Below are 13,919 nucleotides of genomic sequence, written 5' to 3' on the forward strand. Positions count from 1 at the left end.
GTGCACTGTTGGGATCATAGCTCACTGCAGCCTCAAACTCCCAGGCTCCATTGATCTCTCACCTCAGCCTCCAGAGTAGCTGGGACTACAATTAGGCATCACCACCCTGGCTAATTTTTTTCGTTTTTTTGTAGAGACCGGGTTTCACCGTGTTGTTCAGTTGCTCTCAAACATCTGGGCTCAAGCGATCTGCTTGCCTTGGCCTCCCAAAGTGTTGGGATTACAGGTATGAGTCACCACACCTGCCCCCTAAATGTGTATTTTAAAACATTTATCCTATTAATATTTTGGTGGGATTCCTGATTATGAAGTTTTGTGGCTTTTATTAGGTTTGGAAAAATGTCAGCAATATTTCTTCAATATAGCCTCCACTACATTTTATCTACCCTTTCCTTTGAAATTAATGAGATATATTTAGATCGTTGTGTTCTATTTTCAATGTCTTGGTCTCTTCATACCAGTATGTCTCTTCCCTGCATAATTCAGTTCCTTAGCTGTATATGCTAAGTTACTGATACTAATTTACAACTAAATACATTTGTTGAATTTTTAATCTGAATCTGAATTTCTCTTTTTCTTAAGATTTTCTGTTTATTTTTACAGCGTCTTTGTCCCTCTTCATATTTTCATTCCCTTCTTTGTTTTTTTAAACATACCAAATCTACTTAATTTACATTCTATATCTCTTTTGTGGTTTTGGTCTTTCTCTGTGTTGTTCTTCTGATTCTCCCTCACAGAGCCTTGCTTTATTGCGTATTCACTCATGTCTGACTGTAAGCTCTTCTTTTTTTATTTTTTTATTATTATTTTTTTTTGAGACAGTGTCTCGCTCTGTCGCCCAGGCTGGAGTGCAGTGGCACCATCTCTGTTCACTGCAACCTCTGCCGCCGCCCGGGTTCACGGCCTTCTCCTGCCTCAGCCTCCCGGGTAGCTGGGACTACAGGTGCCCGCCACCACTCCCTGCTAATTTTTCGTAATTTTTAGTGGAGACGGGGTTTCATCGTGTTAGCCAGGACGGTCTCTATCTCTGACCTCGTGATCCGCCGGCCTCGGCCTCCCAAAAGTGCTGGGATTACAGGCGTGGGCCACCGCGCCCGGCCACCTCTTACTTCTTGAAAGTCTATCTACAGAATATTTTGAGTCCTGGAATAAATGTAAGAACCTCCAGAAGATACTGGTGTTTCTTTCTGTAAAGAGGCGTTACAAGTCTGGAACCAGAAACTTTGAACAAAATTATTAGCATGCAGTGAACAAAATTATCAACTTGCAATGAATTTCAAACTCAAAAAATGTGTGATCCCACTTGTGTTTCATTAATTTTTGTTTTCTTTCTTTTGCGTTTTTGAGGTGGTGGGATTTTTTTAAAAGTTATTTTATACTACCCTAAGAATATATATCCTTTGGGACCTTAGGTAGTTTTGGAATATATCATTGGGTGAATATACCATGGTGTGAATCCTGGGCTCTGTCTGCTATCCATCTGCAGCCCCACCACCAGGCTTGAAAACAGAATGTAAGTCTTCACAGTAAAAGCTGATTTCTCTTCATTTATTTCTCTGGCTTCCGAGTTTTATATTTTTAAAGATGTTTATCCAAAACCTATATTTTTTCTTCTTTTTTTAGTGAGAGATCCACAGGATGGAAATGGAGTACAGTTCTATGGTTTCTGCATTGTCAGAGCAGATAGCATTTTGTACAGTTCTACCTTGCTTACCTTAGTTTTAGTCTTAGGTTTATAGTTTAATAAGCCTAATATTAGATTAAATACAGTAGCCCCCTCCTATCCACAGTGTCTACTTTCTGTAGTTTCTGTTGTCCATGGTCAACTTCAGTCCAAAAAATGTTAAATGGAACATTCCAGCAGCAAACAATTCGTAAGTTTTAAATTATGCCCCATTCTAAGTAGCATGATGAAATATCAAGCTTTCCTTCTCCATTCTTCTAGGGACATGAGTCATCCCTTTGTCCAGTGTATCCATGTTATACATGCCACCTGCATGTTAGTAACTTAGTAGCCACCTTGGTTATCAGTAAGACACAGCATCACAGTGCTTGTGTTCAAGTAATCCTTATTCTATTTAATAATGGCCCCAAAGTGCAATAGTAGTAATGTTGGCATATTGTTATAATTGTCCTATTTTATTATTAGTTGTTATAAATCTGTTACTGTGCCTAATTTATAAATTAAACTTTATCATAGGCATGTATGTATAAGAAAAACAGAGTATATATAGGGTTTGGTACTATCCATGGTTTCAGGCATCCACAGGTGTCTTGGAACATATCTCCTATGGATAAAAGAGGACTACTGTGTGTATATATATATGTGTGTGTGTGTGTGTGTGTGTGTGTGTGTGTGTATACCCAGCCTTTTGTCCTAGTCACATGTTTGAATGTAATTTGTTCTCTGGTAATTTCATCAAAAGAGTTCTTAAAAACAACATTCTCAGATTTTTGTTGCATATTTAAAACTTCGTGGCCTTTTTATTTAAATGCCAGTTTTGTGGGATATAAAATCTGATGGTTACACTTATTTATGTAAAGCATGTTGTAGCTTGTCTTCACGTGGACCTCTATTTAGTGGTAATTATATTTTGGAACAATGCATGATAGGCCAACTGGCCTGCTTACAATGGAGCTGGAGGGGTGAGACTTTATAAACCTTGTTAAAGAAAATCCCTGAGAAAAAAGATTACCAGTGATACTTGTTTTGTTCTTTATATATTCATATGTTTTCAACTTTTAATGCATATATATTATTTTAGTCATTAAAAAAACAAAAATCTTTAATTTTGTTTGAGCAATAAAGCTCTTTTTTAACCAGATGTAATAATAAAATTCTGGTTAATATTGAGATTAGCAAAAAGCCAGAAGATGAATGGGATTTGGGTTCTGAAATCTCACACAAGTCAGTGTATAATTCAAAGTATAATCACAATACTGAACTAAAGATAATTTACTCAATCGGGATATTGCTGATTTTAAACATAGTAGCTCAGCGGCAGTTTTGAAAGAAGGAGGAGTAGGAGAGACTGAAGGGAAAAAAAAAGAGATTAAAAGACATTTAAAGTAACTGAAAGAAAATGTAGGAGTTATATAGGGAAAAGGAGTCCTGAGACATATTTTCTATTTGACTGCTGAGGATACTGAGCTATTTGGAAACAATATTCAATGAGACAACGTTGCATATGAGGTTAGCACCTATTTCTTCTACACTAACCTGCCTTATCCCTGCCCATTATTTAAGTCAGGGTTTCTCAGCCTGATGGAGTTCTTTATTCTCGGCACTATTGACATTTTGGGCCAGATAATTCATGTGGGAGTCAGGGGCTGGGGGCTGTCCTGTGCATTGTAAGATGTCTAAATAGTACAAGATGCAATATACGTCCTCAGTTGTGACCACCACAAATGTCTCTGGGCACTTCCAAATGTCCTCCAAGGGGTGAAAATGCTCTCAGTCCTTATTCCAATTATGTCCTCCATGAATCAGGCTCAGTTATTACTTACTAGAGTTTGCCAAAAGTTCCCCTTTTTCTTTACTGATATTGATTTCTAATTTCAGAGAATATTCCTAAGTAAGCAATTAGTTATCACACTACTATTTTTATGCCTTTTTCCTTTGTATTACTAGCTTCAATATTTTCAGTAAATATCCTTCTATAGTACAGTGTGCTGGTGTTTGAAGAGCATATCAAATCAGTGGTCTCTTTCCCAAGAACATCAGTCCTAGTTTGATGAAAGACAAGTGACAAAATGAATAGAAGTCTAGCTAGATCAAATACAGAGAAATGACAGTAAGATGATAAAAGATTTAGAAACATAACTCATCATTTTATATTTTATATATATAAATCTTTTTTACTTTATATTTTTTCATGCTGTGTTACAAAATGTTAGAGAAGTCTACTGTTTTATTCACTTCCAGGTGATGAGAAGTCAACTCAAAAATCAGGACTCATAACATCAATCCGTGCCTTTGGGTTCCTAGAAAAGAAGTAACATAGCATTGAAGATCGAAGAGGGTCACCATAAGGAAAAATTCCCAAAGCGAAAAACAAGCTTTGTGTACCACCATTCCATCCCGTGCATCCGAGGTACACTGGGTCTGGCACAAATTACCTCCTCAATTAATAAATAAAATCTCTGTAAATAAATGGTAACTCTAGGAATAGTTATACCATTTATTTTTATGTATTCATTCCCAATGTTGACAAGGATCTAATTCACTAAAAATTTAGTCCATATTACATTATCAAATTTAAAAAATAAGACTAAAGCTAAATACACCCAATGCATTCTTGCCTTTCAATGAAAAGATTCCCTAGTTTTGAAATAAAAAACTAATAAATTTAAGTTAAAAAAACCATATAAAATCAAATGTTCTAATCTACCTCTTACATTCTGAAGCTTGGAGAGTGAGTTTTTAGTGCTTGAGAACAGGAAATCAGTCCCTAATAATTCTCTAAGGGATCATGGGAACGAATACATCTAGGTGTCTCAGTGGGAAAGAACTCTGAATTAAGTACTAACAAAAACAGCACCCTGCCAATTTAAGTCTAACATGAGAGGCAGAATTAGCAATTATGGAAAACATACAAAAGTGGCAAAGCAGATGATAGTTTAGAAAAAAATTACACGGCTAGATGTCTACCAATCCCAGTCAACCTAGAAGATTTCTCCCCAAGCCTGCTTTCACTCTGAAGGATGTTGTAAGTAGGGGCTGGCTATAAAAATTGCTAGTTGCCTGGAGGCTTCATCTGGAATGACATGAATCTCATGTATCAGCCAAATTATACTCTGCTTTGAATTCATAAAAATTGTTTTCATAATGTGATAAAATTTTGAGTTCTGTCTCCAAACTGTTGAATGGACATCACCTGAAATATAAACTGAAATACCTTGTATAAATGAATCCTCATTTTCCATCAACTCTGGAAATGAGGAGATAAAGGACAAATAATCTGTTTTCAGACCCAGCAAGATGTTTACCAGATACCATTCCACTGAGCCAACACTGAAACATGACAACAATATTTATTTGCCAACTTGAAGCTAGCTGCATCCATATGCTTGCCATTTACTTCATATTTGTAATGGACACGTCTCCATGTCTTATTTATTTTTCTCAACATGTTCCCCTCAAAGCCAGAGCCTCTGCAGAGCAGTTACTCGATAAACAATTAGTTAAAATGTACTTTAGCAGATTATTATTATATCTCAAATTCTAATAATGATCTGTCAGGAATTTCAGGGTAGGTGTGAGTAAATTTATTTTCATCTTAATGCCTCTATTTTTCAATATAAAGAGGAATTAATAGAGAAAAATTATAGTAAAATTTTAAGAACACAAATGAAAGGAGGAAGTGAATGCAGCATTATTACTGCAAATACTTCCTGCTTTAGGACAATGATCCTCAGGAGGACTATAAAATGTATAATCTATCTTTCACTTCTCTTTACACAAAATATATTTGGTGACCAACTTCCTCATGGCTGCCTTTACTTCCTTGTTTCTCAATGTGTAAATAATGGGATTAAGTAAAGGGAATATTATAGTATGAAACACAGACACCACTTTATCTAGGGAAAATGAGTCAAATGGGCGAGCATAAATGTAGATGGATGGCCCAAACATTAGCACCACAATGGTAATGTGGGAATAGCAGGTGGACATGGCCCTGTTGGTATCCTCACCTGAGCCTGAATGTTTCTTGAGCAAGGCCAGAAGGAAGGCATAGGACATTAACAGAGCAATAAAACACACCACAGAGATCAGACCACTACTACAGATCATCACTAACTCCTCTGGGAAGGTGTTGGCACAGGCAATCCGGACAACCTGTGTGATGTCACAGAAGTAACTGTCTAACTCATTGGGCCCACAGAAAGGAAGTCGAACAATGAGAGCCACCTGTATTATAGAATGAATGAAGCCCCCCATCCAGGAGAGAGCCACCAGGATACAGCAGAGACGTGGATTCATGATGGTAGCATAGTGGAGGGGTCGGCAGATAGCAGCATAGCGGTCAAAGGCCATCACTGTGAGCAAGAACATCTCCGAAGCCCCAACAAAGTGTAAGAAGAAGAGCTGTGCAATGCATCCACCAAAGGAAATTATCTTCCTCTCCACAAAGAAGTCTATGAGCATTTTAGGGGCTGTAATGGAAGAGTACCAAATATCAAGGAAGGCCAGATTAGCCAACAGGAAATACATAGGAGAAGTCAGATGAGGGTCTAGCCTGATGGTGCAAATGATAAGGATATTTCCTGGTAGGATGAACAAATAGAAGAATAGAAATATAACAAATAGGACTAGTTGGACCTCCCGAGTCTGGGACAGGCCAGTGAGAACAAATTCTGTCACCTTGGTGTAATTTGCAGTTTCCATTTCTTCAATTTACTCTTTTCATAATATAGCTATGAAAATTAAAGAAACTATAATTAGTCCACATAGCATTTACCTAGAGTTATATCACTGCTTTCAAAATTGTCATACGTTCCCTGTCACTAACAGGTTACACGAGGATACATTTGGTTGCCCATTTTATATTTGATAAACCAAGAGGGAGAGAGTATGTGATGAACTTATAAATTGGAAACATTAAAACTATATGAAGTGTGGCATATATTTGAAACTCAAATCTCAGCTTGTTAATGTTAAAAATCTTACTTTTTCTGAAATTCGGCAATGCACTACTTCTTCCCCCAAACATCTACATTAGTAAGCAATATGTGAAAGTACTTCTTAGTGTAGCCAAATTTTAGACTGGCAATCAGAGATGTGGCCTCTTTTTTCTAGATTTTTTTTTGTTGCAAAATCTTGCCAACCTGGAAACTTAGGCTTGCATTCTAATAGCACACATACAGATCTAGCAGTATTTTAGTTGTGATACAGAAAAGAGATCCCAAGGCTTCATAAGTAGTGAATGGACATATTTTTCCATAACCGTAACCAAAACCTGTACAGCTTAATCCTTGGTAACAGGTAACCAGCCACAATATACAGCTATGCAAGGCCCTATATAAAAAATTCTTCTAGCTGTGACCAGATTCATCAATACCTGATACTACATTGAGTATAAAATTTGCTCACCATTGCAGGAACATAAGTAGGTGTAGTGATCTGAGAAATGAGTATGCTTGCTACCCAATTTGATTCTGAGCTGATCTGCTCTGCTGTTTCAAGGTGACAATGGGAATAATATTATTTTTAAAATTTTGCTTACTGCTCTGTATTGAACCTGACACCACTAAGTAGAACAAAACTTGTCAAATAAAAATGAAATTAGAGTTCACGTTACCAAATATGCTTTTCTTTAAGTAAGGTTAAAAACTGCCACACCAAAGTAAGTTTTGTTGTAACCAACATCAAATACAAAAGAGTTGTTTCTTTTCTGTTGATGTGATATTTTATGATATTGCCTCTCCTATTACTTAAAAAAATTACATATGAAAAGGAATTTTTAAAAAGTTAAGGTTCTGTAAAACCAAATAGATGTGGCTGTGTCCAAACACTTATGGGCACTTTGTATACTACTGAGAAAAGAAATTAAATGCACCGTTTTTGGAACCTACTGACTCAATTTATACATAACTTAACAAACACAGATAAATGACTTTCAGTATCTTATAGAAGCATTGTATTTTGAAGAAGGGATGGCTTACTACAAGCAGACACACACACAAAAAAACAGTGTTTTCCAGGAATCTGGTAGCAAGCGGAAGAAAGGTAAAAATACTCAGAAATTAAGTAGTGTGGGACTATTTAGAAAAGGGATCAATTTCCCCATGTCCATAAATTGCCCAGTGTGGACCTCAGTGAGTTAATTAAGCATATTTAATAAGATTGAAAAATTTAAAATTTGGTTTAGGAAGATTTTAATCAAAAGAAAGATAATAAGGTTATCCAGAATGACACATTTCCTAAGATTCCAAAAAACAATGATCTTATTGTACTTACCTGGAGGAGGCAGCTCATAGCCCCCATAACTAATAACACAACAAGTATAGCTTATAATTATATACTTGCTGTGTTATTAGTTATGAGGGCTATGAGCTAGTTGTGTACTAACTCATTTACATTCACTGATAAGTCAACTATGAGGTTCCAACAATCAAATAAATGTCTACCAAAAACATCTGAAATATTATGATTACTCACCTCATTTATATATTTTGCTATTATGCTATGTAGTTTTTGACGAGATGGAAGTGATTATTTGTTCCTAAGTAAATAATTGTCCCTTTATTATTGAAAGGAAATGAATATTTTAAAGCGGTAAATACCATTACAAGACCATATGCTTTTTTTTATTATTATGGGGACATGATGCAATGATTCTGAGTGTCGTCACACAAAACACCCCTGCCTCCTCTGCTCTACTCCATACCCATTCCACGAAAACAGAAGTAGAAAATGGCACTAATCTAGAAAGAATTTAGGTGAATTAGTGTTGATGTCTTGAAAAGACAAACATACATCAGGTATTATGGAATCTTGAAAGGGTGATTTTACCAGAAAAAAGTGTCAAAGAGATTTTCTTTTGTACCTCAGTGTTCAAGATATGTCATAAAATTAGAAACTAATGATGTATACTTTTCATTAAGAATCAAAATCAACCACATTTATTCCTTAGGACAAAAATACAAAGGATTCATCCCTCCACACTCCTTGATGAGTGTCTCTGTCCTCCTCCCTTCACAAGTGTCAAGTGGAAAAGAAATATTTTGCTGGAGCATCTCAATCCAATAGTCAGGCAGCCAATCAAACCCCCTACTCCCAAAGCTAGTAATGCTCAGCCACTACTCATAACACACACACACACACGCACACACACACACACACACACGCCACTACACCATGTCACTTCCTCAAGGAAGAACAAACACCTAGTTTCCCTACATTAACGTAACCATTACCTAAAACACCATAAATGATGCAACAATTCTTATTCTGTCCAGCACTTGCATTTAAAGCATGTCAAAACAAAGCTATCTACATGTGATATTAAAAGTCTATTCCTAAATGTACAGCTTCTGTGTCACTTCTATAAACTATTCATTTGTTTATCCCACAAATATTTAGAGTATCTACTATATGCTACCTGCTGAGACGCAAAAATGAACAAGGAAGAATCAATCTCTGCCTCATCAAACTTCCATTCTGAAAATAAAGACAGACAATAAATAAGTAAACAAGCAAATAAAAATAAAATAAAATATAAATAAGTAAAATAAAATAATTGCTACTAGTGCTAAAAGACAAGCAGGATATAAAAACAAGGCAATGGTAGAGTAAATGATGATGGGGGTGGTATGTGTGTGACGGAGTATTTTAGAAAAGCTTCTGAGTTGGTGACATTTTTCTAACTTTGAAAGTTTGAAGAAAAGCATTTTAGGAATAGAGAATAGTAAATGAAAAGGCCTTGTGTCATGAAAGAGTTTCTAAGAACTGTAGAAGACCCAAAACTAGTAGAAGCGTAAGAACAAAATAAAGATTTAGTCAAAGACCAAGTAATGTAGCCCACAATAATAAAATTGGATTTCCAATTTTCTTTCAATATGTTTTACAATAAAACTCAGGAGAGTTTTATTGTACAATTTGCAATTTAGAAATATCACCCTGGCTGCTATGTGAATAAATTGGAGTAAGACAACATTACAGGAAAAATAAAAATATATATATGTATATATATGGCTTAAACTAACAATACAGCAATAACTATTTGGAGAGAATAATAATTTGTTTAGAAAATATTCAGGAGATGTAACTGGCAGGATTTATCAATGGATCATAGGTTGCTATTGTCATACTACCAAAGGCAGCTGGAATTTGAACTCCACAATGGCAATTTAAAAATATTGTTTTCCTATCTTTCTGTGTCTAAAATGAGGTTCATCCAGCACATACCACGTCCTTAATAAAATTGGGCTAAATAAACTATACATACTTGGGTATGCTCTGTAACACCCCAAGAAAGGCTGGGAATTGTGCCAAGAAAACCCAAAGCAATTATGTTTATGGGAAATTCTTGGGGGAGATAAGCCACTCATGAAGATTGACTTAGGGCATTTTTTTCTAAGGTTGCCATTGAGGAGGGGATGCCTATTTCAAATCAGTGCTTACTCTTAGAGCAGTGGTTGGATAAGTTGCCTAAGAAGATTTACTTCATCTTACATCCACCCACCTACTCTTCCTAAGCTTCTGCTCCTCTTTTAACAACATCTAGAAAATTCCCATTCTTAATCTGCAGGGCCGTAGTACCTAGAGGATGACTATGGAAATACCCAGGAGCACAGGTGCATTCGCTGTAGGAGAGTGAACTGTGAAATCTCCTCAAGAGAAGCAATGCTTTGGGGGAAAACAAGAATCTGCGTGATGTTGAGGTTGTGAAATCTTCCTCTATGACAGTTTCTTCATAGCAAAAGGAGGGATTTTAACTAGAATTTTAAGAATTGTTCTACCTCTAAAATCCTGATTCCATTAAAGTAAAAGTAGGTTGAGAGTAAAATTCTCAGAAAGGTATATTAAGAAAGATTTGGGTAGCAATAGGGAGAAACAGTGATGTAATCACCACTGTGGATATATACAAGACTTCTTAGAAATAATGCGAATTAATTTTCCTATTTTTAGGATATTGAGCTCACTTATTCTGTGGGATGGTGAGGAAGGAGTATACAGAAGCATCTTCACCATATAGATGGGTATAGGAAACCCGGGGACCTCGAGTGTCATAAATAAACGAGTAGCAGAAAATATCAAGATGTAGTTATTACATTGATTTTCTGTATGCGTTGTTGCCCACAGTAAACAAGGCAAGAAGAAACCATTAGGATCAGAGAAGAGCTGATATCAGTATTAGACTATTTTGAAGATCACTGCCGCTTATTTCTCTTTTAATATGCTTTATTATTATTTTATTATATTTAATAATACACTAATATGTTAAAGTATATTAAAATTAATATATAGTAATATATATTAATATATTATTAAAGTATATGAAAATATTTTATATACAACTAATATATATTTTAATATATTCTTTTAATTTACTTGAATATATTAAAGTATATTAAAAATATATTTTATATATAATATAAATTATATATCTTTATAAATTATTATATATTTACATATATTACATATTTCTATATTATAATATATATTATATTATATATATTTGCTGCTTATTTCTCTTTTAATATACTTAGATATGGGGTGTTAGTGCTGTCAACTGAAGAATGATGAGGTTCATAAATTTGGAAAGGAAGACGTTTATTTCTCATAGAGTTGCAGCCTGAAGGGTGGCTATTATGACAGGCTGGGAAATATAGCCTCTGGCCAGGAGCCAGAAACAAATATTTCAAGACAGTGTCAAAAGGAGTATGTACTGAGTAAGGTGGCGAAATACATATGCTCAATAAGCTATAGGAGGAATTATGAATATTTATGAAAGGACAACCATGCACATGCACAATTGTGCTTCATGCACCTTCATGAGTAGCATATAGTTGGTCTCTTATCAGGAAGGAATGCTGGTTAATTGCTGAGTTAAAACCACAGAAAAAGAGGGACAGCTTCAGTGGTTGGTTGATATCAGCAGTGGAGTCTTTCAAAAGAGCTGGTTTCTATTTAGCACTTAGGTAGGAAAGTCTAATGGCAGTTAAGTGAGGGCGGGGATGTAAGCAGGCACGTCTGACCGCCTATCTTGTCATGGATGAAAACTCAGCTTTTAAGGTTATTCTGGGGTGCCCTTGGCCAAGAGAGGCTCCATTCAGTAGGTTGGGGAGCTAAGGGTTTCATTTTTATTTCTCAGTGCCTTCATCCTAACCACAGCTGAACACTTACTAGCTATGTAACCCTGGGCAACTCACTTACCTCTGCCTCAGTGTGCCTCATCAGTGCAATGGAAATAGTAACAGTACCTACTTCATAGGTATTGTAGTGATTAATGCATATAATGCTCCCCACATTTTTCCCAGACCCACAGTCCTGTTACATTGTTGATGTATCACTATTTTTAAATCCTTCAGCTATTCTCAGAAGCTTGTTTTCTAAAATGCCTGAAATTTTGTATGAATTTTGTATATATAAGTTCTATAAAAATGTCATATTTCTATGGCTCCCATAATAGTACTCTGTTTACACCTCCAGTACAAATTTTAACTCATTACATTGTAATTTTTCAGTTTGTATTTTGCAAAATATAACAGAAACTCTGAGCTCCTTGAGGTCATGGAGTATGTCTCATTTATATATCTACTGCCTAAAGTAGTTCCTAGCATGCTATGGTCTTCAATATGTGTTTGTTAAATGGATGGATAGATGGATGGATGGATGGGATGATTACATGGATTTTTTATTGAATAGATAAATCAATAGACTTTGACAAAAATTAAACACCACAACATCGAATTGTTTTTATTAATTCATTTAGTCTTTCCCTAATCTGCTACATAATTCCTAATTTTGCTTCTTGGAATCCTTTTTGTTAAAATACATATTTCACCCACATTTATTTCAAGTAAGAGTCTCTTTGCTTTTAAGTTTCTTTTTTGCTTTTCTATTTATTTTCAAAATTTTTACTACTACTAACACTAATCCCTTTGAAATGAAATATTTCAAGCCTCACCTTTCCCATCCTCTTCACAGAGATCATGCTGAATAACTATAAGAAGAAGTAACTAAAGATTTTGGGGTTTTCCTGACTTTCTTCCAGGAGTAAAGGGATTCAAAATTTTGGAAGTTTATTTTAATAATCTGTCACGCTCTGAAGACCCATAGATCGAAAAAGCCTTCTCTGAGCTTGTTTACAAATGGTTCATCCTATGAGTACAAAATGACCAAGCTATCTCTTCAATGCCCTGTTCAACCCTGACTTTACAATGAGAACACATGGACACAGGAAGGGGAACATCACACTTCAGGGACTGTTGTGGGGTGGGGGGAGGGGGGAGGGATAGCATTGGGAGATATACCTAATGCTAGATGACAAGTTGGTGGGTGCAGCGCACCAGCATGGCACATGTATACATATGTAACTTACCTGCACATTGCGCACATGTACCATAAAACCTAAAGTATAATAATAATAATAATAAAAATGCTGTAATTATTGAGATCAAGGCTGAGAACAATTTGTTCACCCACTCCACAGCTAAGTAAGACCTGCTCTACACTATCATCACAGTTCCCTAAGACATTTCCTTACATGCTGCTTTCTGTTTCTTACCACTGATCTCTGAGCATTTTACATAGTTATTCCCATCATTATATCTATCCTACTGTCTCAAAAATAGGATGGTTTATGTAAATGTTATAACAACATTCCACCTACCAATTACTGTGACAGTCTTGGTGCCTTCAGGAACTATGGGGAGGAGGTAGAAGAAGCCTCTTCCACCACCCACAGTGGAGGACTTCATCCTCTACATGTTGGTATATATCAGTTTCTGCCCTGATGTAACAGTAAACTAACTAGCAGCATGGGCTGTAACTGCAAAAATCAATCCTCTGGAGGCAAGGGGAAGCCAGGTAGGAACATAAGCTCTGAGGGAATAATTTAAAAGTCGATTTGCACTTCATCCAAAGAGCATAGAAACACAACTTTTGAGTTTCACAGAAGAAGTAAGAAAAATGGTGAATTTCCCAGGATTAGGGGTGGAAAATGTTACGATGTACAATATGTGTTTTCTAGAGTATGACATGCATTTTCAATTCTATTGTCCCAGAGGACACAATAAGTTGTGCTGGAACAAATGGTTAACCAGATTTTTAAAAAGAATTATATTTTATAACTTAACATAAATTGCAAAGGAGTAATTTTTTTAATTACTAGAAATATAGAGAGACTATTTAAATTATTTTGGAATAAATAAAAACTTTTAGGTATCTCTTGCCCCATGAAGGAAAAACA

The 13,919-nt window shown here is 35.7% G+C and overlaps 2 protein-coding genes and 1 long non-coding RNA gene across 17 annotated transcripts in view; 1 reads left to right on the forward strand and 2 right to left on the reverse strand.

Moving 5' to 3' along the window:
• Positions 1 to 4,169, forward strand: part of LOC134760010 (uncharacterized) — a 35,975-nt gene extending 31,806 nt beyond the window's left edge. For all 4 annotated transcript variants that reach the window (XR_010136923.1, XR_010136921.1, XR_010136922.1 and 1 more), the window contains 3 exons: positions 135 to 226; positions 1,413 to 1,513; positions 3,926 to 4,169. This is a non-coding gene — a long non-coding RNA (uncharacterized LOC134760010). The remainder of the gene's footprint in view (positions 1 to 134; positions 227 to 1,412; positions 1,514 to 3,925) is intronic.
• The window catches only part of LOC134760004 (olfactory receptor 4N4C), a 222,055-nt gene that overhangs the window by 10,880 nt on the left and 197,256 nt on the right, over positions 1 to 13,919 (reverse strand). For 3 of the 12 annotated variants that reach the window (XR_010136912.1, XR_010136913.1, XR_010136915.1), the window contains 3 exons: positions 6,365 to 6,417; positions 5,912 to 6,156; positions 3,811 to 3,984 (listed from right to left, as the gene is read on the reverse strand). The exons of 4 other annotated variants lie outside the window; for them this stretch is intronic. Coding sequence is in view for 1 of the 8 variants with exons in the window: in XM_063715366.1 (XP_063571436.1) it covers positions 9,105 to 9,163 (59 nt within the window). In the remaining 7 variants the exon portion in view is untranslated. Of the gene's footprint in view, positions 1 to 3,810; positions 3,985 to 5,911; positions 6,157 to 6,364; positions 6,418 to 9,104; positions 9,164 to 13,919 lie in introns of those variants that run through there. 5 more of the 12 variants (XM_063715372.1, XM_063715366.1, XM_063715368.1 and 2 more) reach the window with 3 other exon arrangements.
• LOC134760006 (olfactory receptor 4M1) lies at positions 5,432 to 6,388 on the reverse strand. The gene has a single exon (XM_063715374.1). The coding sequence runs from the start codon at positions 6,386 to 6,388 to the stop codon at positions 5,447 to 5,449; it is 942 nt and encodes a 313-aa protein (XP_063571444.1). The 3' UTR covers positions 5,432 to 5,446.

The sequence above is a fragment of the Pongo abelii genome, chromosome 15 (assembly GCF_028885655.2).
Source record: "Pongo abelii isolate AG06213 chromosome 15, NHGRI_mPonAbe1-v2.0_pri, whole genome shotgun sequence".
NCBI lineage: Eukaryota > Metazoa > Chordata > Mammalia > Primates > Hominidae > Pongo > Pongo abelii.